The following is a 24,838-nucleotide window of genomic DNA, read 5'->3' as shown; positions in this document are numbered from 1 at the left end:
GCGTCACAGGTCTAGACTACAATACGTGACCGTCCAAGCTTACAAATTCAATTCTTTATCGAAAGAAGTTGAAAAGATGCATCATTATGAAGACTTTTTGGATGTTTTTTTGTATAAAGGCCACTAGGCTCCTCTATTGGTACGGGCTCCCGGATGCCTGACAACAAATGCGCACCTCTCAGAATGCCGATCCTTAGAATAGCTCCTCAACCTTTTGATCCTCATCATATACATTCCTGTCGATAGGGGGATGCGGCTTTTCTTCGCCCTCTTCATCCCGCATCAAAACCTGAACTAGCCTATCGCAGGCTTCCCGAACAGCGTCGTCATCAACGTGGAGGTGACATTCTCGGATTATAGGATATACTTTGATGGCCCTCATCTTATCCCGTCCCTCACGCGTCGTGGTGAGCAGCAGCAGAGTCTCAAGGTGTGTCACAATGATACTAGTGTCACTGTCTCTTTGTTTGTCGGGCGGCAGCAGCTGGAGATCTGGCAGCATATCCATAGATTCTTCGTCATCATATTCCTCAGGGCCCATGATAGGCAACAGGATATAGGGAAGAATATCAGCCTCGTCTTCAGAGAGGAGTTTGGGATGAAACGGCAGGTCAAATGCAACGTTCTTGATAGTCGACGCGACTCCTTTTCTCCGGATCCCACTCGCGTGTTCCGTGAACACGGTTAGTTTCGTCACTGGCACAACATCATCGTACTCTTGCTTTGTAGTGAAATAAGCCCGCCCTTCCTCATATTTTGAGAGATCAGCAAACAAATAGGAGAGATAGTCGAAATTGGCGTTTTTGTTAAGGGTGCCCTCGGCCCCTTTGACAAAACAGTCCATCAGCTGATCGATCGCATTAGCGGAACTAGATACCCCCTCGGGAACCTTCCGTTTCAGCGCGAGCAATTTCTTCATCTTTTCTGATTTCGCGAGGTTGGCGAACAACATGGCGACATCATCCGCGTTCGGCTCCTTAACATTCTGTAGTGCTGGGTGTTAGGCCGCTATGCAGATATTGATACCGATTAAACAACTCACCGTCAGTTTAACTAAGAGGGTTTCGACGAAAGCATCGTCTTCGGCAAGAGCCGCTAAGACTTCATCATCGGCTGAAAGGTTGATGAGTATTGTTATCGCGTTTTTGGCGATAGGCTTTCGGTGTCGGAAGAAGATCAGCGAATGCCTTGGTCAATGTTTGTCGGCACAAATGAAGGACCCGAGTACTGACTGTGTAGTCGCGGACCAAAAGCTTCAAGTCACGGACTGGTAGAAGCTGGTGGCGTTTGAAAAGTTCCGGTTGGGAGACCGAAAAGCCAACTAGATTTTCGCATGCTGAGAAGACCAGAGGTCAGAACGACGCTGGTGTATGCCTCGGAAGATGGCGAGATATGAAAATAGCAGAAACCTGCGATTTGAGAAACAGAAGTCTATGCAATCTGTAGCTTACCAATCTGTCTGATCGGGGTGTTTCCATGGTGGAGGAATTCAACAAGCTGGTCGATGCGAATACATCAGTCTCAAACTGAGGACCCTGGGCTTCCTTTCAGTCAAAGGCGTGGTTCTACCTACCTCTTCTAGCTCTGTCGGCATGTTAAAGGGTTCTTAACTTCAAAATGAGGGAAGAGGTAAAAGAGGCGACAAATTGCACAACGCTGATATCACGTAACACGTGCTTTCTCTTCCTTTTCTTCGTCTTCTTTTCCCCGCCGGCTGGTGGGGGTCAACTATTTCAGGACTTCGGTACCGCCCACTCGATTGGGTATCCATCCAGCCATAGTAGGCTCCCCCTGTTCAATCTGGCTTGAAATAGTACATTCATGTGAAGTTCCTATGTATAGAAAGCATGACAGACTACTGGAGTTTGGTAAAACAAACGCGCGGTGTCAGACACTGCTCGTGATTGAGAAGAGGACCTTCTAACACTGGGCGGTGACCCCTCTTTTCCGAGTTGCGCGCCCCGCGATGTATACAAAATTACATGGCTGTCACAGGGACAGAAGTCAGCCCTATTGTCACCACTTGATTCATTAAGAACTGAGAGCCCTAGGGCCATAAGTATGTGTTATCGAGTCTAGCATGATTGTGCGCATGCTGACTTACAAGAAGACGCACAATGGACTATTGACGCTCCAGGGAGCTGCGACAGCATCAAGGCACGGCGGAGTTGCAAGGGAGAATCAATACAACATGGAAGGGAGCAATCCTAAACAGAGTCTTTACCCACCATCGTACTCGCTTTGTCCATCTTCTCCTTGATGCCGGCCTCTTCGCCTTCCTCCTCCTTCTCGTCTTCCTCGCCTTCATCCCCGTGTGGCCTCTACAATTTCAGGCCAGAACATCCATTGCGGCTGCTATGCTATTTGCCATTCATTGAATTGCCAGCCACCGCGCCTAATGAATTTCGGACAATCAATCATTTCACGAGATGTCCGTCAAATGGACAAGATTCCCGCCATCCTCATTCAACCACGCGTGGGCAGACGGTGGCAAATTTGCGATTGAAACCCACCTCATCGTGCGTATTGGGTCTTCTTCGTCTGTCCTCTTAATAGCGTGATGATCTATTTCTATCCTCCAAAGTAACACAGAGCAGGAAGAGGGCAATCCGGCAGAGTCGATCCTTGCAGACGCGATTTCAAGGCCACTTTAGCGGGAAAGGAGGACAACTAAAGCCGCTGGGTTCCAGACATTGTCACGAACTCGTTGATCCAAAAGTCTGCCATGTCTGGTACGATAGAAGGGAAGTCATTCCAAAAGTTTGTCATCTCGGCCCCTTGCCACATCAACATCAGGTATCCCTTTTACTGGCCTGAATACTGGGCCTTTGCCCTGAATGCAGAGAATATCTAGGACAATAGCATCGTGCTCAGGACTCTCACGCGACAGATACCTAGCTGCCTGGTAGTGTACATGCCAAATGCCGTGCAAGTATCTTTCCAGCCTGTCCATGCTATTTCCGATAGTGCAGTATCTGTTGGTGGTGATCCAAACTCTGCTGCTGGCTACCGAACGCAGTTCACTGATGCTGTCCAGGGTAGCTTCTTGACGAAGCTCCTCCCAATCTAGACTAGCAGCATTAACAGAGCCTTTATCATCACCGCCTCCTGGTAATGAAACGAGTTAAGCCTCGGAATGGCGTTGCATATTGCTATGATGGTGGCATGGCATTTCCTGAAGATGCGATGGCCACAGGCCTGACAAACTCGTGGTGAAACCGTTTGATGGGCTTTACGAAGTATACATAATCCAATGCCCCCGATGAGACTACAACCCAGGAAACACTGCTCGACAGCTGTAAATAGGTTCCAACGATATTGAACAGGGAACTGGACCCGGGTCATTGAACTCCAGTCAAGATTGAGGTGGTAATAAGGCTTGTGAGGCAGCATACATGAACGTTTCTAATAATTGTTTGATATTCAGTATCCTTGGTCACCATCAACCAGGCTGCACTGTTGGGAGGCTGTCGTTCTTGAACAAAGAACTGAGCCAGAGCGTTAGGACCTCCAGCCAGTGATGACGATTATTTGATTGTCCGGTAGTCACTCGGATACGAATAGATTCCTATAAGTAGAGGTGAAATTTGGCGCAAAAAGAACTTTCTTCCTCGCTGGCATTGCGCAACATTCCTGGTTCATGGATGCAGAATGACATCTAGGGGCAGAGAGCCACAAATGCCGAACCGGCCGGTCCACTCTTCCACATAGTTGGGGTATAGCTATATTCGAAATTAGACCACGGGACATTCAAACTTAAAATTCCCAGCAATTTACAAGTCCCTTTGGATGTGGTGCTCACGACCGAGTTCAATATCACTACCGCCAAGACCAGCAGTCAGCCGACCTGCCAACAGAGGAAGGCTCTACCCCTCACATACATAGACCAAATGAAATAGGCTCAGTACATTCGGCGGCCCGAGCCGGGCATGGCTAAAACCCGAAGCATCAGACAAGGTTGGGAGCCCCTCTCCGTTCTCATGCATGAGCGGCATCTCATTCAATTTGAAGACCTCATCATCTTTTATCTCTCTTCCTCGGACCCTATATACAATCCACGAATTGGTGCCCATCCCACTGTACAAACGGAGCATCCACTAAAGTCAAAGACACTTTCCATTTCCTTTGGACTCCATTCCCATGCATGAGAACCATGGCTCCTAAATACTACCAACATGACGGCAAACCCATTGATCTTGACGAGATCCATGATTACCTGATCAGCCTGGCCTTCCGTGCTGGAGAAATCATCAATGGCGCTCTACCTACCGATGATAGTACAGGATCAAAGATGAATTGTAAGACTATTATATATGCTCCACCAGTTTGATGTACACGCAATGTAGCTATGCGGTTTGGCCGTGCCTATGAACGAAGCTCCGCTAACCTCATCCTATTAGCTGCTGATATCGTTACTCGATATGATAAAGCCGTTGAAACTATGATATCTTCTGCCTTAATGGAAAAATATCCATCATACCAGTAAGTCTACACAGACTTATTTCATCATCCCCCCTACCCCCAACAACCATGCTTCATGGTCCATTCCTTCTCACCTACCCGCGCTTTGAATTGCGGCCCAGTGCACTCACTGACACCATTTTACTTTTAACTCGACGTTGTTCTTGACTTACATGACGGACAGGTTTCATGGAGAGGAGACCTATGACCCAGCCCATCCCCTAACCGATGCACCCACGTTTGTAGTTGATCCTATCGATGGTACGGTCAATTTTGTGCATGGATTTCCCTGCTCCTGTATCTCTCTTGGATTCGCAGTTCGCCGTATACCCATTGTAGGTGTCGTCTTCAACCCTTTAACACGCACTCTTTATTCTGCAATACAAGGCCGTGGGTCATACTTGAACCGCACCACCAAGCTTCCCTTGAAGGGAGATGATATAGGGCCATTGAAAGGCCTGGAAAATTCACTCGTCGGTATTGAGTGGGGTTCGGAGAGGACAGGTGCCAATTGGGAAACAAAGGTGCGAACTTTCGAGAAACTCGGCCGAGCAAAGGAAGACGGCGGTGCAATGGTCCGTTCGATGCGCAGCATGGGTTCTGCGGCGCTGAACCTCTGTGCTGTCGCAGCTGGGACTTTAGACATATACTGGGAAGGGGGTTGCTGGGCCTGGGATGTTTGTGCAGGCTGGGTAATACTGACCGAAGCAGGTGGTGTCATGATAGATGGAAACCCAGGAACGTGGGAAGCAACTCTCGATGGAAGGAAATACCTTGCTGTTAGAGCATGCTCCGATGAAAGCAGCAGGCTGGAGCTCATTAAGGAGTTTTGGGAGCAGATTCAAGGAAAATTTGAATACTGATGCCTGCACTTAGCGGATCAAAGGCTTCGGTCTACCGTGAGTCAGTATGTCTCAGATTAGTATCATCATTTACAGTATGCAAATATACTGTGCTGTGAATGAGTATAATTACAATAATATATAATGTATGACGTACATATGCATCTCTACATGAGCAAGTATTTGGGTCTTCATCTGAATATATATATGGACGCAGCCAGCACTTTCCTCCTTAGCCCCAGTTCTGATAGGAGACCTCTCACACTAATCGAAAAGCAATCAACACATTCTGGAGTACATGTTGAGCAATCCTTGGCAGGCCTCAACGTCCCAACTGAAGCATGAACCCATGGAACGCGAGAGATCCAAGAGAAACCAGTGTCGGCTAGAAGATTCCTTTTCTTTGACCCCGGATTGTATGTGGGTTAGGGTCTAGACCTGGAATGGGTGTTCAGCGCACCGCGCTTAATTTCTTCCAGTATGTATAACATTGGCAACATACTTCATGTATCCAATTGTGGTTCTTGTAAAGTACCTCGAGGTTCATCACCATTCTTCGAGCTTTCAGTTTCGGTTGCCGATGCATTCAACGGGTCAGCGCACTGTTCATTTGCATCATTGTTGCGAGCTATTGATGGGGGTCCGAAATGAGTATTGACGAGGTGTTGCACAACAGGCCAGCCATATGCATTTGTGAACATTCGCCGTACAATAATGTTATTGTGAGCGTCAGGCTCAAGGCGGACAAGGACTTTGCGCCACGACAAATCACGGTGATAAGCTCTAGCGATTTTTTCTTCAAGCTTAAGGCCACTCTCAGTTTCGTTGACGTGAAGTGACTTTTCCCGGGACTCAACTCTCGGAGCAGGTTGTGCATTCGATGTTTTTTGTTGTAGAGATCCCAATGTCAATGCTCGCCGCTTAGGCGCCATCGGGGGCGGCATATCTTCGGGGTTGTAGATGCGATCATGGAATATTGTTCTCGGCCTCTTAGCAGGATCGAGTATAAAGTCTATGGAAGGAAGAGGCGGCATAAGAAGATCACTAGCTGATTCGAAGAACGTAGTTTGGGGAGGCGTATGAGGCCCGTAATCATGGAACTCGCCAGCAGCAGAGGGTCCCTGAGCGTAAGAACTGGCAACGGTTGGACCCTCCATATCACCAAGAGTGTCAACGGTCTGGCTGCGCTTGTATATCCTCGTTTGTTTGTTTCCCGACTGTGTCCTGGCTGTCTCCTTCGGTCGCAAGATCGAAAACATCTTGGACAATGGGCCCATTGACGTAGATCGAGACAAGACCTGCCTGGGAGTGGTGTTTATATTGTTTCCAGGTGAAGCAGGATACCGATGCTGTTCGATTGATGGGGGATTAGTTGTACAGCTCGTAACACCAGTAGCGATTGTAACATCTTGTTCTGCAGAGGCATCGTCTATTCCTGACTGAGCCCCGTTGCCATAGCTGCTCCGCTCATTGGCGATTGTCAATTCTACCTCGCTGGTCAGATGGGTCCGAGAAGAATTTGAATTAGCTCCTGTCAATTCTGCCCAGCCCCATTCGGCCATGGTGCCCACAATGCCATTTTCCCTTCTAGCCTTTTCAACCCGGTCAAGCCCTTTCCAGTCAAGGAAGAGCAAACAAGAGGTCCGCAGAGGTACTATTCCATCATTTACAACATTGGAATAAATTGTGCGGCGTTGAAATTTTGTAAGAACCTCATGGGCGGGACCACAAGGAAGCACCCTCAGCAAAGGCTTGGAACGGGCGTCTGAAACTCCTTGGGAGTTTACAGAATGCCCCCTTCCTCCTATCAAAGTCTCCCAGCCACCCCTCACCCTTGGTGCTGTCCAGCTAAGCCCTAAATCCTGGCCTGTCCGACCAACAAGTCCCAAATCTAAGGCAAAACGAACATACACCGGATTTTCATTACTTAGACCAAGAAATGGCGTTGCCAGGGCTATGAAATTCACCGGTTTAATTTTGTCGAAGAAGTCAGGGAAGTGTTTTTGAATATATGCGATCGCGTACGTTTGAACGAGACCGCCAAGTGAATGACCGACGAAGCTGATACTGGTGACCTGATAGCCACCATTCCCAGAGATCGACGGTTCTCCGTACATATCGCGAGATTGGTCATGTTGAGAAGGCTCTCCTCCAGTGGCTCGCTTCCACGGTGTAAACGGCGCTGGATTCTTTCCTACACCTTTCTGGGAACCGAAAGGCTGCTCCGGACATGCGATTCGCAGAACATATTTTGCGAGACGTTTGCCAAGGTACTGTATACCACGCTCCGTACGGGTTGCATTTCCGGGAAAGCCCCTTACTATTACCTGTTCGTCGTCGTTCTCGCTGTCTTCACACTCTGCCCTACTATAGACTTAAGTTAGCCATTCACCTTGTGAGCCATTGAATTTTCTTTCTTGAAAAGATAACAATCAAAGTGCGAGAGGGGAAAAGAATTCGGAAGTGAAGAGTCCGTAAGAATAAGGAAAAGAGCATTTGTTGTGAACCATGTGTGAAAAATTTCGCGCAAGGCAACCGATATCTGTAGTAAAGGCCGCTGCAGCATCCGCATATGGCGCACCAACGCTCTGCTTACCTTTCCATTGCTGGGTATTCCTCGGCGTTTCGCTGATCTCCGTGTCCCTGACCTTTGGCTTTCGCCCTACTTTTAGCCATCCTCACGGCGGCATCAATGCTCTCTTTCAGGTAGAGCATGTCCGCCCCCAGATTGCTGTGTAGTCCATGGGTCAACACAACAAGGTGAATTCTTTTCATGTGGTTGTCTTTAAACAGCTGGCTTGGGTTATCACCGTCTGTTGCTGAAGCCTGCTCATCATCAGAGCCTACTGGTGGAAGATGCGGTGTGTTCCAGAGACTAGCAGTGTCGTCCAATAGTAAAGTTATAGAACGAGAGTAGACGCCCTTGGTAGCAAGCACCTGCTTGCCCTTTGTCTCAACGGACCAGTGCTCATGCAACTGAGCAGCCTTCGGTAGCCCGGCACCAAAGGATGCACCCGTAGCTAGTGATTCTACCGAATTCTCATCACGACCAACTAGCAGCTCAAAATTGACGGTTGCGGTACTCGAGAATACGACCTGAGATATGATTTCAATGACCCAAGTCGTACTTTTCTCAGGCTTGTAGTGGATTTCTCCTCGATCGTGGCAAGTACCCTGGGGTACAATTAAGGCCGCATTCCAACTGCCCCCGGCTTTAAGATACGGTTCGTATTGTGGAATACACTCTGATTCGTTTTGGTCGACGCCAATATTCGGGTTGTACGTGGACGGATAGCATGACGCATAGAGAGTGTACGGGCCATGTAGGTATGCAGCTCGTAGGGGCAGCGCAGATGTATTCTTAACCTTGACGTGTAGCTTAGCCGGAGGAGGGCGGATGTTGTCCGCCGCAGGTGTGTACGTCAACGTGTATCTGTTCCAGCGGGATCAATAAGTAACAGGTTTGCATGTAGCGAAGCTTCGATGATAAGGGAGGAACTAAGGGATGAAGGTCACAAACCTGATTATCTCGCCGACACGAACACTGCCGGCCTGATGAATCAGTAACATTTCAGGAGCTTGGCTAGCAACTGTCGCGTCTGCACGCCACCCTTGAAGCGTATGATACTTCAGTTGATTCTCACTGGCGGCCAAGCGAAGTCCTTGATCTGGTGTTTGCGATGCTGAATATGTCCGTGGAGATATGAACATGGGAGACAAGTACATATATTACCATCGTAGACGATGACTGCCCGGTTCTCTGAACGTCAGATAAGGGTATATGGCAGGTGGCCGACTATGTCCAGGTAGATAGATAAAGTATGTGTTTCATTAAAGCTATCACCCAAAGGCATGCAGATCGGTGTATTATAAGATGCTGCTCGGTAACCCGATACGCCCATTATGCCATGGCTAAAAGTGTAGTATCCCCTGACTGGACGGGAGGACTGTCAAATAAAGTGCTAGGATTACTACTTACACTATACACTAACTAATAAGTTCTTCGTTTCCGTCCGCACTAGCATGACCGCCTTTCTTCTCCTATTTTGCTCGCCAAATACGTACTAGGTAAAAGATATTCTGCCTAGTATTTCTACTATTACCCCCTTGATCAAAATCACTTCTGAGGTTTACCTAAAGAACTAAGAGAGACGTCCACCATCGAATAGCTCGGACAAGTAGCGCTTCTGAGAGGTACAATAAGGTTGGCTGTAGAAAGCTACGGAGACTGAGAGGTATGGATAGTCTCCGCTGGACCCTGGTCTTATGTCCCGCTAGAACTTCAAAGCTTGAACACTTCAAACGTACAATGTAACTGAGCCAGGGGCTATGGTAGTGCTTCTGCAACTAATTTATCCTTTCATGGTAACTATCTCAATCGTCATTACATCCGGGCGAGGCCTTATGATGCTGCACTATCATCAGTAAGGCCCTGGAAGTTTTATGTATTTCCACCCAACCACCATCTTCAACCGCTATAATCTTTCCATCGATGCAGATCCGCCTCCATCTCTCGTCCGCTTCACGAAAATCAATCCGGAATCCTTCAATCTCACCATAAGAGACACTTTCATCCTCCACGTGCTTCCCCGCCTGGTATGCAGAAGCCATAACTTGCATAACCTTTGATGACGACATTGGCTCAAAATGAACCATCCACAGCCGACCGTCCAAAGGCCTTGAGTAAGGAGAAATCATGAAATCTTTCTCGAGACTCGAGACAAGACTAGCCAACACATACATATGCTCGGTGCACGCCAACAGTTCTTCGCGCATGCTCCTACTTTGGTCGTCCAACTTGAAAAGTGTAACCATGCCGCTAAACTTGTGGGGTTCGTCACTCTCAGAAGGGTAGAGCAATTCTTTTGCGGCTAGTTTGAACCTATCGGCTCCAAACTTGCGATACTGAACAGTATCGCTGTCGGCAACCAATGCCGCATGTAGACCCCAACTCGCAACAACGCCACCGTAAACCTTGGGGTTTCCATGAAAGCTCGCCGAATTGCGTGTAATGGGAACTCTTTCACGGCCTTCGTCAATAATATATCTCGCTCCCGGTGAAAGTTCGGCGACAAATGTAGGTACACTAGTCGGTGTCCCTTGTAATAAGGCTATCAAACCAGCCGTTGGGTACGCCAACAGTCCTAATGAATTCGCCATAGCATTTCCTGTTCCAGTGGGGATGAGAGCAATGATTGGAGGCACGAGAAGACTTTCCAGGGTACTGTGGAAGGCATCAATAATGTCGGTTAGGCCTCCATCACCTGAGAGGAGAATAATTGTCTGCGGGTGTCTTTGCTCGGCACGCGGAATGAACTTTTCGTAGCATAATTCTGTGATGGTTCGAGTCGACTTCGTCTCATGGAGCTCATAATCCGTTACTCCGATGTATGACAGCAACGGCTGTAGGATATTGCTATAAAAGCTCGCACCTGTTCCTGTTCCAGATGAGGTAGAAACAATGATATCTATTTTAACGCCTTCAGGCCCGGAAGAACGTAGATAAGGCGGCAACTGCGTAAATAGGTGCTTTTGCAACTGTGAAGGTAAGGTAGCTAGCTGAATGCTTTCGAGTAACGTGTGTTTGCTCTCATGGTCGCATGTATCTTCGTCATCCCGGAAGAATAGCAGGCGATACAGTATATCACCGTCCTTTTTCTGGGGCACTATGAAGATAATGCTATCACAGGCGATTATTAATTCATTTTGATCGTGTTGGGATATGCACCGGATGTTATCTTTGTGTTCACCACAGTTATCAAAGCATTCAACGTCGACATTATATACAACAGAAGCCATGTGGGGCGAACGTGTTAAAGGTCACCTCTTAGGAAAAAAATCGGAATGGGCTTAATGAAGTGTGAAAATAAGCAAAAATGGGGCAAAAATGAAGCAATAAGCAGTAGACTAACGGCCTGAGAAGATCAGGACTACGCCGGAATATATAGGAAGGTCCATGGATGTCAGCTTCCTAAGCGGGACTATCTATCTAGACCCAAGTAGCTCTAAGAGCGGGGCACACTAACACTATCATGTCATGTCATCAATCCGGACACCAAGTGAGTCGAACAACTAAGACCCCATGATTGTTTCGCCATTTTCGCTGGTGAGCTATAGGATTGTTCTACAAGGAAGGGATTGCTCGAGATTATGTGTCTCACCGCAACATCCTGTGTAGATGAGCTTAATACCAGAGGACCTGCTCAAGAGGTGCACACGGTAAAGGAGAAACCATATAGTCACAATGCTGTATGGCAGGAGCTTAAACCCGTGTATCAAACCATTATGTCTGGAATTCTCGTCAAGAGTGTGATCCGTGCTTATCACTAAGGTTCACTGCGATGAAAGTCTTTGGAAGCTTTACTCTGGAAGATGATAGGGACTGATCAGTATGACTAGTTCAATTTCATGTATAAAGCTTGCGAGCGTAACTTACGTGTCGAATCTCGCCTTCAAGGTCTCGATAACCTCTTTCCAGTCCTGATGGGCAGTCAAGCTCCTCCTTGGTGCACACCCGATAGCATGCCGAGAATCGAGCTGCACATCTAGTGGATCAAAAGCATGACAACCAGGGCTTATTGATATCCGAATCGAGTAGGAATTTGTTGACGATTCACAGTCCTTGGCCTCATAGAGTTCGAAGCAGATCTGAGATAAGTAGTCCAGCTCGGGAATGGCAGTCCTGGCTATCTTGGTCTGTATTCCACCTTCTAAGATGCAGTTTAGGAGAGTATAAATGTGTGACTCCTTCGTGAAGTAGAAGAAAGACTTTGCGTCAGGCGAAGCCTGGACCTCTTCCAAATCCCTCACTATTCCTTGAAGGAGTGGCAAGGATGTCAAAAGGCCGATCTCCAATTTCTCCGTGTCCGTGATCCCATATTCCTGCGGCGTTACATAATCAAAGAGTACCTTGGCCAGTTTATATAGCTCCCTCAATTTCGAAAGTCTTCCGTCAATCTTAGCCTTCGTTGAGCTGGAGCCTGGATATAACTTGAAATAGTGGTCGTAACTGTCATCAAGTGCTCTGAAGTGTGGCATTAGTTCGAATGCATGCATGCGCTTCTTCCATCCGAACCGATGCGCAAAAAGAGAGCCTTCTGTTTGTTCTTCGTGTTTATTATTGTCACTCTCATTGTTAGGACTGACAGAATCATCTCGTCTGGTATTATTCGGGGTATAATGATGCTTTTCGTCGTCACTATCGTCGCTATCGGGTGGCATAAAGACCCATTCTAAGAATTGTCGGTTATGGAGGGCATCGAACTTCATGCTGTCGTAAAGCTCAGAAAGTTTACTGGGATCAACCTTCTCCGTATCGCAAAATTCGGCAAAAAGCTTCTCCCATCGTTCTTTGAAAAGCATGGGATCTTCACCTGTACACCATCGTCCTTGAATGGAAGACAAAGAAGGCTTTTCGCATCCTGTGTTAGGCTGGAACGATGGGCAGCCGTCATTCATTCCATCTGTCCCAGAATGCTGAGACGATGATTCGTCAAATCTGCGGAAATTGTGTCTCATAACATCCCGATGAAACTTCATCAGTTCAACGACGGTAGCTAGCACGACTGATGGTTCCGGGATATTGTCCTTTGGCCACGTAAACTGCGAGGGCGCGGATCCTTCCCTTAAAAGGAGCTTTAGTTTCTTTTTCACCTTATCCATGAGATCCTTCGCAGCATTCGAGTCGTCCAGAAGATCTTTTCGGACTTGTATGAAATTTTCGGGAAGCTCCTTCTGATCGAGAAAGGAGCAAGCCCATATTTGGGCTATATTACTCATTAGAATTAGACCAGAAAGAACACTGTCTTGACTTACCACTAGTGCTCACTCTTCGTTCAGAGCTTGTATATATGCGGACATTATTCAATGCTTCCTTATTCATGAGCTTCAGATCATCACGCATGTTAAGCCCTAAATCCTGCGATTGATAGCGTGCTGCATGTGTTGGTTCCCCACCCCACTTGATTACGAGTTGGAGTTTGTCTAGGATCAGGTCGTTTTCTGCGGCAGAGAATCTCGAAAAGGTTGCACCGGATATCGAGTCACTCCGCGTTTGAGGTCGACTGAGTTGATCCATTTCTGCGGGATGCTGGTCTTGCGTAGATACAAGTGATTCATGCTGCGGTGGCTCAGAAGGGGATGTCGGGAGGACCGACGAAGTCTGCCCGCGTAGCTCTTCCGGCTTCCGCTTGCGAAACATTGGTTTGATCTGGACCTTAGTCCCTGGCCAGCCCCCTTTCTTCTCGAGTGACGTTCGGAGCAGCTTTAACTTGTCCATATCTTCAAGTTTCTGGTCCATGGCAACCTTGACCGCATCCGAAACGCTTGCCAATGCAGCCTCACCCTTTATCACTACCTCTTCTTGATGGCCTTTGAGCAAGTCAATGAAAGGCTGGCTGTGAAACGTAAATTTGAACTTCTGCTTGGGTGTGCGATCTGCGTGTCTGATGACAGCTACCATTCCCTTGAGTTTCCAAGAGTGTTTCGAAGCTGGCGGCGGCGGCAGGCCCTCGGTAGGCAGATCCACTGGTAATATTGACGACTTAGAGTTCTGCGAAGTATAGATCTTGGGGTGCGCAAGTTTATCGAGCCCACTATGGTCTACATGGCCGTTTCCATTGTCGACCTTCTCCGCGGATGATGAAGTGATTGGTCGCGAAACAATGGAATCAGACGAGCCTGTGTCAGAACTTCTTAAGCCCGCTTGGCTTCCGTGAAGCTTCGATGCACTTGGGGATTTTAGTAGGGTCTTCAAGGTGTGTCTGTGGGACATAGAATGTCTCCAAGAATGTCCAGAATCAGCAGGAATAGCATCGACTGGCTCAACAAGTCCTTCGAGTTTGCGCCTTTCATTCAGGAAAGTGTCTCTCAGAATAGCAGCGCATCTGTCGTAATAGTCATTGTTGTCTTTGACAAAGCTCCAGCCGTTAACGTCAATCACATAACTTTTCTCCCCCACGCGAAGCATGTCGAACCCGCATATTCTCTGGCCAAATCCATTTGATATTTTAGAAGCAATAGCTGCTTCATCCCTGCTCAGTTTGGTTATATACCTGAGCTCTTTTCCATGGGTATTGCGGCGAACGAGTCCGTCAACCACAGGAGACTTCCGCGTCTCTGCATGGCAGAAATCTGGACCGACTGTGTAGGCTTTGACATCCTCTGAATTATCGACCCTCAAAAACTGTTCATAGATGTAGCTTGTATCCGTTTCTGTGACTGATCTGGGGACGGTAAGGTCGGGGTCGTATTCGGAGCTTTTGTTTCCGACCTTTCGAAATAGCCTTCTACCACCGCCACTATATTGCTGGTCATTAGGGAAGTATATATGGATATTGTGGTCTTCCCCGTTTACTGGCTTCTCAACGAAAGGTTTTTTGAAAACTTTGCCGTCAACAATAAGAGAATCGCCATCGTCAGATATCCTCACGTTCATTGTTCTCGAGGCTCCTCCACCAGTGCCATCACTAGGACCCTCGAGTTTCACTCCTGTCAGATTATATACATGCTCGGCGAGTTCTGGTGATTCCAGGGTAGGCCCTCCGTCTCGGTTAACCTCCAGTCTCTTGGGTGTTGGGACGCTCATCTGATCTAGTATTTTCAAGCAGAGACGCCTGTCCCATAATACCTTCTGCATGGGAAGATCATTGACACAGAATGGCTTTCGAAGTCTTGCATATGCGATAGCTTTGTCCAGCGGAAACCCATCAGAAAAGAATGCTATCAGGTATTCGCAGATAGGCCAATTCTCTACAGCTTCGTCGAGGATCACCTTGTCACCAAAGACAATTACTTCGAATCCACCTTTGGACTGAAGACGCGTCAATATGTTTTGGCTAGGCTTGCTGCGAGCTTTCACGTCCAATGCACAGACACCAATTCTTCCAAGGTGCGGTGTTCCGGAGACTTCAGCTTCACTGATGGAGCTTGCAGCCGTGCTCCCACTGAGCCTTCTGGGCGCTCGACTAGATGAGCGGACTGAAGGGTTAGGGCCTTGTCCAACGTTCCGGTTACCTGAAGAACTTTCGCATTGGTACGGCTGGGATCCTTCAACCTGCACGCCATTGGTGTTTCCCTTCGAAGAATTCAGGGCGGTCGGTTCAGACAGGAGGCTGAAGGAGCCTTTGTCTATGCGATCGGAGCCTACACTCGGCGAGGATGCTCGGGAGTCTGGCTTCGCTTCCATACTGGGGACTGTGGTGCCAACGTCGCTAGAAAGAGGGACAATGGGCTGGCTGACATCCATTGAACATGAAGCTTAGAAGTCTGGCACGAAGATGTCGGATAAAATGAGCTTGGTCACAGGTTGCCGCTAATCAGGTTCTGGGTAGAAGGTGCTTGCCGAACGAGGAGTCAACAGATAACGAAAAGTCAGTGGATGACGTATTTTGTCTTAGAGAATATGTCTTTAGACTAGTGTACAGTTTGTTGGTTGGTCCTTTTTCCTCAAAGGGAAAAATGAAATAAATAAATGAAATGAAATGAAAAGCAAAGCAAAGAAAAGACAAAAAAAGAATAAATCTAAATTGTTTATTTCCTCCTTTTCTTTCAATTGATTCTGGCCGTTGGCGACCGCTGTGAAAGTGGCGCAATTAAACCCTGTGGTAATCCAGCAGGAGCGATTGTGCATTGTGGGTACGCCCGTACGTATTGACCTTCCCGTTGTGCCGGGTCCAGCTCGAGGCAAATCGCAAATTGGTACTAATAGTCATTGAGAATTGCGGGCTGCGTTCAGCACTATAGGAATGTAATCAGGTTTGTTCCGGGAAAGATAATCTAATTACTGAAAGTCTACAGAGCACATTTCGCAGATACATTGTTCTGCTTGGTACTCCGTACAGTGTATAATCATACTTCCATACAGTGCAACTTGGGTATTAAGCTAATGCATGCAGTGCGGAGTCTAGCAATTTAGTTCCACAACTCGGATGGATCACCAACAGTTTATTATTGACACCCCTTGTTGAACTCGTTCCCGCATACACAGTACACAGGCCTATAGGCAATAGCGAATTCAGTATGTCTGTTCCCTTGCCTTTCCACCAAAGTAAGCACCAGATTATAGTGTTCTGTTTGGAGGTGCTCACAATACAAACCATATCGGATAAGTACTACTACCATTGATTCCTCGCGAAGCAATAGTTACTACTTATAGTAGTAGCCCCAACTAAGTACCTGCCTTGATTGAACTGCCGAATCGCTTTCTGCAGCTTATCACATTTTAGTCGATTTGTGGGGCTGTGAGCCAAGAGGGCAAATGGAAAATTAATCTGCTTGTCTCTGAAAGGGGCAGACATGGAATACTTACTATGGTACCTTTAAAGTGTAGACGCCCTAGAGATTGCAGCAGTACCTTGTAACTTACAAAGTCCTCTGTTTTACAGTGGTGTTCTACATACATCATTGGTCCATCGAAACGCTCTAAAACTACGAAGTACTTGCGTGTGTCGGATATTGGAATATTTAGGCCTTTCCTTATAGCTTTGCAAGAGATTAGATTAGTAGATGATTCGAAATCAGGCGGTTAAGCAGAGCTATGGTTACTTCTACCATACTAATCAAAATGAATGTTTCAATTGCCGCGCCATTACCTCCGCAGTACCATACCAATCAGCAGGGTATGTGTGCATGCTATGGAATCGTCATATGGATTTGTCAAACCCAGATTGTCATATGACTTGAAGGCTACGTACCTAAAGACTTCTATTTATGAAAATAATGCCTACCCATTACTCAAAAGCTTTACTTTATTACATTGCCTGTAGTAATTATCATTACGGAAGAACCAAGTGTTATAGATCATGTGACTGTGACTGCTAAGTGTAGATTGCTTTCATGAGACACCTGAACAGAGTGGCACAGAATCTCAATGTAGGATAACAGGTTCGAAAAAAGCTAAGAATTTTTCCGCAAGAGTAGTCCATAATATTGTTATCCAGTAGTAGTTACATTAAACGGAGTACCTATCTAGTACTACTACTAGTATAGTAGTAGGTCGTACTTCGCACACTGTAATTCGGACCAATAGGAAGCGTTCCTGTAAGCCGGAGATACAATAATTCCGTCGCAGATATGCCTCCAGGAAATATTTACTTTGGTTACCATTTAACTTACTGGCGCCTCGTTCACTCAATTACAGTCGAAATAAACGAATCATGCCGTCTTTGAAAGATGATGGCTTTGATTTGCCTCTCGCAAAACGGCAAAAGAGAACAGTCGCAGAGGGAATCGAGAAATCCTCGCGAACGCCTGGATCTAAAATCTTTTCGCCCTTCCGGGTAAGCAAAAAAATTACGTCGACGAGCGTTTTTACCGGGACGCTTGCTCGCTGCCCAGGTGTTTTATCATGAAAAATACTAATTTTAATGCAGACATTAGGACTGGTATCAACCGAAGTGCCCTTCACCTGTGTCCGCCTAGGCAAAGCGACATTCCAGATTACCACATCTGTAGGACGCTGCTTGCAGACTTATGATCTGAAGCGAGGCCTCAACTTGGTATTCATTAGTCGTCCTCAGACGCCAGATATCATCACTGCTACTTGTGCTTGGCAAGACAGGATCTTTGCAGCATGGGGAAATCTTCGCTCCGGCTCGGAAGGGGGTATATGGGTGTTCAAGAGAGGTAAAAAGATTGCGTCTTTAGAAGTGCCTGCTGGGTTTTCGGAGCCCATTGAACGGCTGCTTGTATTCGGCACATGGATCGTTGGCTGCAGCAGCAGGTGCATTCAAGTGTGGAAAAATGCCTCGTATCAACACTACACGACTCTCAGACCTCAACGTGTCGGTAACCTTTCAGATGAACCGGTGTATACCGGTCAAATCTGCAACATGCCGACATACCTCAACAAAGTATTCGTTGGCAGATATGACGGAAAGGTTGACATCTGGAATGTAAAGACCGGGAGGCTAGTATATTCTATGCCCCCAGTGTCAGCACATGCAGGTGCAGTGACTGCTCTTCAACCAACACCCGCGTTATCACTGATTGCTATTGCATACAAGAGTGGAGCACTATCTATCTGTAATGTTGAGACATGCCAACTGGCTATGACCTTGCGTGCAGGCTCTCCACAAATGGACTGCGTCACATCACTCGCCTTTCGGCAAGATGGCCTAGGTGCGGGCGAACATGGACGAACTGCTGGCATGATGGCCACTGGTTCCGTTGAGAGTGGTGATGTCACTATATGGGACCTGAATAACGGCGGAAGGGCGATGGGCGTCCTTCGTCGGGCACATGCACTCGCTGGTGAGTCGGGTTCGGGAATAAGCCATTTACAGTTCTTGGACGGCCAGCCTGTTCTGGTCTCATCTGGGAAGGATAATTCGCTCAAGACATGGATTTTCGATGAAATTCCATTCTCGCATATCCCCAGGCCTCTTCACATAAGGAGTGGGCATTCAGCTGCAATTACTGCTCTAGAGTTCTTGCCTTCGGGGTCTGATGGCTCCGAATTCAGTGGGAAGTGGTTGCTGAGCGCTAGTAAGGATTGCAGCCTCTGGGGTTTCAGTGTAAGGAAGGATAGCCAGAACACCGAGATTTCTCAGGGAGCTGTTGAACACAAATCCAAAAAAAGGGGTGCATCCAGCACCTATACTGGTGTCACGCATGCTAATTTGGACACCGACTTCCGGGCACCGGAAATTACCTGTATCGCCTGCTCCTTGAACCGCGATGGCGGGATGGGAACCACGACGTCCGGCCCCATCTGGGCGAATCCTAAAACAACAAGAGCAGAAGATTCGAGCAAGACGGGCTGGGAAAGTATAGTTACTGGCCATCGTGGAGATAAATATGCTCGGACATGGTTTTGGGGCAAAAAGAAAGCCGGGCGTTGGGCGTTCGAAACCAGCGATGGAACTGAAGTCAAGGTAAGCAAATACCTCGGTATATCGAGAACTTTCTTTCTGATACCTTTGTGATAGAGTGTCGCTCTTTCACGGTGCGGAACCTTCGCAATAATTGGGTCTGCGGGAGGTACCATTGACATGTTCAACATGCAATCTGGTCTATACAGACAGAGTTTCCCAGCCAAGTCTCCCAAGGGTGATCTTAAACAACGGCCTACTCCGTCGCCCATCTCTGAGAGGCATGATATCAAACACACCAAAGCAGTCACTGGCTTGATGATTGATGGACTGAATCGAACTGTTATTAGTTGTGGACTCGACGGTAAAGTCAAGGTAAGACCAACTCCCCTCTGTGCCTGGTTTAAAAGTTGACTGAGGTTGTCATTTCAAATCAGTTTTGGGACCTCGTGTCGGGTCACCTGGTTGATCAGCTTGATTGGTATCCTATGACTTCTATCATTGGGCTTCGAAGCAACCACACAAACGAGCTTGTTGCATTTAGCTGTGACGACCTCTCAATTCGCGTTGTTGATGTTGAAACCAAGAAAGTCATTCGTGAATTTTGGGGATGCGTGGGCCAAATCAATGATCTCACTTTTTCAACCGATGGACGCTGGATCATTGCAGCTTCCATGGACTCCACAATCCGCGTATGGGATTTACCAACGGGCCATCTCATTGATGTATTCCGCGTCTCAAGCACATGCACCTCTTTGGCGATGTCCTCAACGGGCGAGTTCTTGGCTACTGCACATGCTGACGGGGTAGGTATCAGCCTTTGGTCCAACAAAAGTTTGTTTGTACCTATCTCTACGCGGAATGTGGATGAGCATGCCATGACAAATATGCACATCCCAACTTCTTCCAACGACGGCTATCCTGGAGTTATCGAAGCAGCATTCTCAGATGGTTCTGATGAAGCGGAAGTGGACGGCCCGTTACCATCCATTGAACAGCTCAACGGGGATATGGTCACTCTTAGTGTTGTTCCTAAGAGCAAGTGGCAAACGTTGCTTCAGTTGAATTTAATTAAGGTGAGCCCTTTCCCGCTCTTTGCTGTCACAGCTACAGGTTTATCAAATGGATTATGTGCCTCGCCTTGACCTAATGATCAGCTTCTGACCTCTGCCAGGAACGCAACAAACCTAAAGATCCACCGAAAGCCCCCCAGAAGGCTCCATTCTTTCTTCCAACTGCTGGTGAACAAAAGCTCCCCGATAGTGGTCCGAATACATCAAGTGAGGGCATGGTTGCTGAGCGCTCGCGAATCGCGAAACTCCACAATTCCAGGGATATGTCCGGAATCATGAGCACGCGTTTCACTGATCTTCTATATTCAGGTTATGTCTCAGGAGACTTCGATTTGTTTGTTGAGCACTTGAAAAGCATGCCTCCAGCAAAGGCAGATCTTGAGATTAGGTCACTGGATCCACAGGTACGGGACGGTTACTCTGAGCTATCCGCTTTTGTTTCCGCGTTGTCTACTCGCCTGCGATCGAGACGAGACTTTGAGCTCGTCAACACATGGATGGCAGTCTTTCTAAGAATACATGCCGATATTGTGGCAGAATGCTCTGGTACCAATGCAGACGACGACGAGAACGCTTTAAAATCTGCCCTTACGGGATGGAGTCAGGCACTGCAGCGAGAGGCACAGCGCCTGGCTGGATTGGTCGGTTACTGCAGAGGAGTAGTTGGGTTCTTGCGGTCTACACGCTGAGATTTTCTCGTATCTACTTTCTGGAAAGTTGGGCCACACGAACTAACATGATTGGCCTTCATTATAGCGCATTTCGATGTATAGTGACATTTCGGTACACAGTGATGTAAATTTATTGCTCTGAAAGTAATTCGTATATGTTAGCTAGCGTCCTAGTAGATCGACTAGCTCGAGTATCCCCAGATCCATTCACTTTTGTGGGTAGGGTTGCAGAATCATCTCGACCTGAGCGCGACTCGTCCATGTAGTCTGGCGAGTCCTCTTCATCTGAGCTCTTTCCCATGAGCTTAATCAGTCGATCTACAAGGTCACTGACGGAGCAATCAGTGCGAAATTCCTGAGTCATCTCGTGTACAGACCTCATCAAAATAGAGAGGGGAGGCAATTTATCCAATATAGTCCTGGTTCGAAGTGTCAGGTTGTCGGTAAACCCTGTACATCCAAGGATTTGTCTGAGAATCCTCAATGAATATAGCACGGATTGCATCTGCGCCATTAGATGAACATTAGCCCAATCAAGATTGTCACCGTTTCCCAACGTTAACAGTCGCCTTAAATGTTCCGTATGATGAATAGCAGAACCGGTTTGCTCATAGTGAATTATATAGAATGCGAGGACTCTCCAATATGCTGGCGAAGCAATTTCAAGCCGCGTTTGAAGATGTACTGTGTCCAAAAGTGAACATAGTGAACTCATTTCCAGCAGAAGCCACTCCCTATTTCCCATTGGTATGCGGTCTGTTGTAATTCTACTTCCTCGACGAACATACTCGTCGACGAAAGCTATGCTTTCGTCGGCAGAGAAAGATAGATTGAGAGCGGTATACGCCATGCTTCTATACAGCTTGCCCTGAGCCCATGCACATTGTCGCGCAGGGTCCTCATTTAGAACGACGAGATACATGCATAACTGTTCCGAGGATTCCGGAATTCTCCCACGCAATGAGAATAGCTCTGATATTCTTGGATCAAGGTGTTGGGGATAACTTTCACATAGCATTTCCTGGGAAAAGCTTGGTCTGCTTTTGTATTCTTCCACAAATCGACAATATCCCGGTATATGTTCGGAGGATTCATCTCTATCCTTTGATTGCTGTAATATCTGCTTCAAACCAGTGTCCGGGTGGGTTTTTAACTCGTAAGCTAAAGGAAGCAAGCTTGTCAGACCTAGCCGGTATGCGACCAGGTTTGGACACAGTCTCAGAGCTCGTATCAAGGTGTGCTTATGTCGAGAGATTTCGCACGTCCACGGCTCGATTGAATCCAATAGAACGACAGAACCATGTTTCCCAAGGTCATGAAGCAGTAGATCCGAGTCGTTAGTGAGTATAGCACAACCGGTGAGCCTAGCAACATGGGCGCAATATGTATCTGCTTCTCCTGGGACCATCACGACAGCATCTCTCCAGGGAAAATCGCTCAAGGAAACAGTATCCAGGTCTGGAACGTCTTTTACCACGCTGTTTATGTTCTTCTTGCACCATCGATGTTTGAGATCTTCGAAGACCGCAGGAACGATGAAGGGATTTTCGGGAATATTAGCATACTTTGCCGGGAGGCTCCTTCTCTGCAAAATGTTCTTCGGGCTTATTATGCGAGACCTGGGTGAGTTACGAGAATTTTGAAAGCATTGCGGTGAACTGGTCCGGAGCGTCACAAGTTTTTTTCTTGATCTCTCCAGTCGAGCAAGGCGCGTTTCCCGTTTGTCATCAGGTAACGCCCCGTCAAAGTATATCTTGTGTCTATTAAAAATTTAGCTTCAACACGGCCTGTTATAGGCAGCACAACGGACTATATACTGTACATTTTCACACCGAGCATGCTCAGTTGCAAGAGATAATACATCACCGCACAACTTACTTCATCGCAGGTTGGCTGTGAGGGGGTATTGGACAGCGATAACAGGCGCATGGAGACATTGTAAACAAGACTTGGTCCATCTATTACAACAGCCTCAACATGTTCTGTTTGTTTGTGCTGGACTTCCTGGGACTTTCCCAATATGACGGCCTCGGCAAACGGATATAAATGACGTGTAAGAAATGGTATTCCCATGGTGGAAAGGATGGCTACTACACAAACACGGACAGTGTGTGATGTTGCACTTCATCAGAGGCTCAGGTGTTAGGTTGGGTGTGCGAGAAACACAAAGAGAAAGTTATTAACAGAACTTGGATAACTGATTTATCCACAGTTATGCAGCCTGTATTATCACACGGCCCACAATTACCCCATGTCGTATTATATGATACACCGTTATCAGACTTTAAGGACTAAGAATAATAACAACTAGGGATATACAAAAAAAAATCTGATCTTTTCAATAAATAGAAAGGCATATTAATCAGATTACTTCGGCACATTGCGAAAATATTGCTAGTGACCTAGGCACCTAATCAATATCAAGCTCTACTATCTTTACTGCTTGCTATTTTGAAGCTTTTAATATTATTAGAATATTATAGTATATATAATAGTTCATGATTAATTGCTGGAACGACGTTTTGGGTCAATAATAAAGTCATAGTAAGGACTTGGTTCTTTTTACCTAGGTGACTCAGAGAAGCAGTTAAAATACAGCTTTTTCAATTTATATAATCATGACTACTTAGTGATACAAAGATTATATTTTAATATAATTCTCTAAATATATAATTATTTATCATAAGACTGTAGGCATTGACTAGATAAAAATTTATCATATCCAAGCAAGATTTCTGGATACAGGATCAGGAAAAACATAAGAATTATTATAAAAGATATTTATATATTTTAAGATATCTTGCTACTAAATACTTTAGTAATATTATTTATTAATTTATTAATTTCTAGAATAAATAAAATTATAATAATATCTTATCTACTTAGTTCAGTGATAAGGATAAGTAATAATTAAGTTATATAGTAGATCTTGTATAATTATCATAATTTGGAATATATACATAATCAATAGTATCAATAAATATAAATATTATATTGTTATTGAAATTCTCCGAAATTAAATGTTTTAATTGGAATCTTTATTAAATTCTTTTAAATAAATAATATAATAAAATGAAATATACAATATTTAGTTATTACAAATAATGGCATGATTAGTAATCATTCTTGACAAATTTATTATATTTGCAATCAATATATATAATAGTTGAAAGGACTTTATCAATATTTTTATATAATCAATAATAAGATAATTTTACATAGAAGAAAATATTTCCAGATTTTTATATATAAATGTAAATACTTTGATATCTGCTGTAATAGATATATTTATATATTTTAAATCTATAATATTATGTAATATATATTAAAACAGGTCTTTATAACTAACTAGTTTGTATATTTCATAGAATACTAATATCTAATCAACCCAATATCTTTGAAATTATACTTAAGTAATCTGATTTTTAAAAAATTAATAATCATTAAGATAATATAGAGTGTACAGGGACCCAAATTTATTATATGAGAATAATTTCATACATATAAACTAGAATAGTAATATTATATTTTAATAGAATTCTTGGTCTTTTAGGCTTCTATAAGGATGAATATAGTGAGATAGTATGAAGAGTATATTTTAATTATGAAATATTAAAATTAAGTTTAAAAAGAAACTCTATTAATTTAGTATCTATTTTAATTTTTAATTTATTAATAAAGATTTATCTAAAGCAGTTATAGGCTAAAAAATTAATTCAATTTAATTTTACTTTTAATTACCAGTTTAATATAGAAAATAAAAATATTAAAAATAGTATCTAATATTATTAAAATAATAGAAAATATTCAGTACTATATATTTTATTATATTATAAAAACTCTTTATATAATATTCCATGCAGTTCTTAAGATTTATTTTCATATTATATTTCCTTTTTTATTTTCAAATAAGTTAACAAAAATAACTGTTTATATATATTAGTATTACTATTTTACTAGATACTCTATAATATATATAA

The 24,838-nt window shown here is 45.4% G+C and overlaps 7 protein-coding genes across 7 annotated transcripts; 2 read left to right on the top strand and 5 right to left on the bottom strand.

The window, feature by feature from the left end:
* Positions 1-77: 77 nt before the first annotated feature.
* Positions 78-1,864, bottom strand: BO88DRAFT_406616 (protein HGH1). Its single transcript, XM_025707196.1, has 5 exons — positions 1,574-1,864; positions 1,452-1,497; positions 1,233-1,336; positions 1,043-1,156; positions 78-985 (listed from the first exon to the last, which is right to left on the bottom strand). The coding sequence occupies exons 1-5, from the start codon at positions 1,592-1,594 to the stop codon at positions 194-196; spliced, it is 1,077 nt and encodes a 358-aa protein (XP_025560306.1). The 5' UTR covers positions 1,595-1,864; the 3' UTR covers positions 78-193.
* Positions 1,865-3,847: 1,983 nt separating this feature from the next.
* Positions 3,848-5,419, top strand: BO88DRAFT_369842 (inositol monophosphatase family protein). The gene is made up of 3 exons (XM_025704157.1): positions 3,848-4,298; positions 4,401-4,482; positions 4,646-5,419. The coding sequence occupies exons 1-3, from the start codon at positions 4,145-4,147 to the stop codon at positions 5,322-5,324; spliced, it is 915 nt and encodes a 304-aa protein (XP_025560305.1). The 5' UTR covers positions 3,848-4,144; the 3' UTR covers positions 5,325-5,419.
* Positions 5,420-9,246, bottom strand: BO88DRAFT_406612 (lipase ROG1 family protein). Its single transcript, XM_025707195.1, has 3 exons — positions 8,824-9,246; positions 7,900-8,736; positions 5,420-7,670 (listed from the first exon to the last, which is right to left on the bottom strand). The coding sequence occupies exons 1-3, from the start codon at positions 9,012-9,014 to the stop codon at positions 5,807-5,809; spliced, it is 2,892 nt and encodes a 963-aa protein (XP_025560304.1). The 5' UTR covers positions 9,015-9,246; the 3' UTR covers positions 5,420-5,806.
* A 431-nt stretch (positions 9,247-9,677) lies between these two features.
* On the bottom strand, positions 9,678-11,102 carry BO88DRAFT_346125 (diacylglycerol/lipid kinase family protein; the record flags this gene model as incomplete). Its single annotated transcript, XM_025703329.1, has 1 exon — positions 9,678-11,102. The coding sequence occupies one exon, from the start codon at positions 11,100-11,102 to the stop codon at positions 9,678-9,680; it is 1,425 nt and encodes a 474-aa protein (XP_025560303.1).
* Positions 11,103-11,735: 633 nt separating this feature from the next.
* Positions 11,736-15,489, bottom strand: BO88DRAFT_345619 (inositol polyphosphate kinase VIP1; the record flags this gene model as incomplete). Its single annotated transcript, XM_025703302.1, has 3 exons — positions 11,736-12,327; positions 12,379-13,069; positions 13,119-15,489. 3 exons carry the CDS (start codon positions 15,487-15,489, stop codon positions 11,736-11,738), a joined length of 3,654 nt encoding a protein of 1,217 aa, XP_025560302.1.
* Positions 15,490-17,458: 1,969 nt separating this feature from the next.
* On the top strand, positions 17,459-20,876 carry BO88DRAFT_468855 (rRNA-processing protein UTP21; the record flags this gene model as incomplete). Its single annotated transcript, XM_025711578.1, has 5 exons — positions 17,459-17,581; positions 17,675-19,177; positions 19,232-19,489; positions 19,525-20,190; positions 20,289-20,876. 5 exons carry the CDS (start codon positions 17,459-17,461, stop codon positions 20,874-20,876), a joined length of 3,138 nt encoding a protein of 1,045 aa, XP_025560301.1.
* BO88DRAFT_111613 (uncharacterized protein) lies at positions 20,624-23,154 on the bottom strand. The gene is made up of 2 exons (XM_025701273.1): positions 22,681-23,154; positions 20,624-22,618 (listed from the first exon to the last, which is right to left on the bottom strand). The coding sequence occupies exons 1-2, from the start codon at positions 22,929-22,931 to the stop codon at positions 20,989-20,991; spliced, it is 1,881 nt and encodes a 626-aa protein (XP_025560300.1). The 5' UTR covers positions 22,932-23,154; the 3' UTR covers positions 20,624-20,988.
* Positions 23,155-24,838: the final 1,684 nt, after the last annotated feature.

Source organism: Aspergillus vadensis, assembly GCF_003184925.1.
Source record: "Aspergillus vadensis CBS 113365 unplaced genomic scaffold BO88scaffold_20, whole genome shotgun sequence".
NCBI lineage: Eukaryota > Fungi > Ascomycota > Eurotiomycetes > Eurotiales > Aspergillaceae > Aspergillus > Aspergillus vadensis.
Note: the sequence above shows the minus strand (reverse complement) of the source record. Positions and strands in the feature narration are given on the sequence as shown.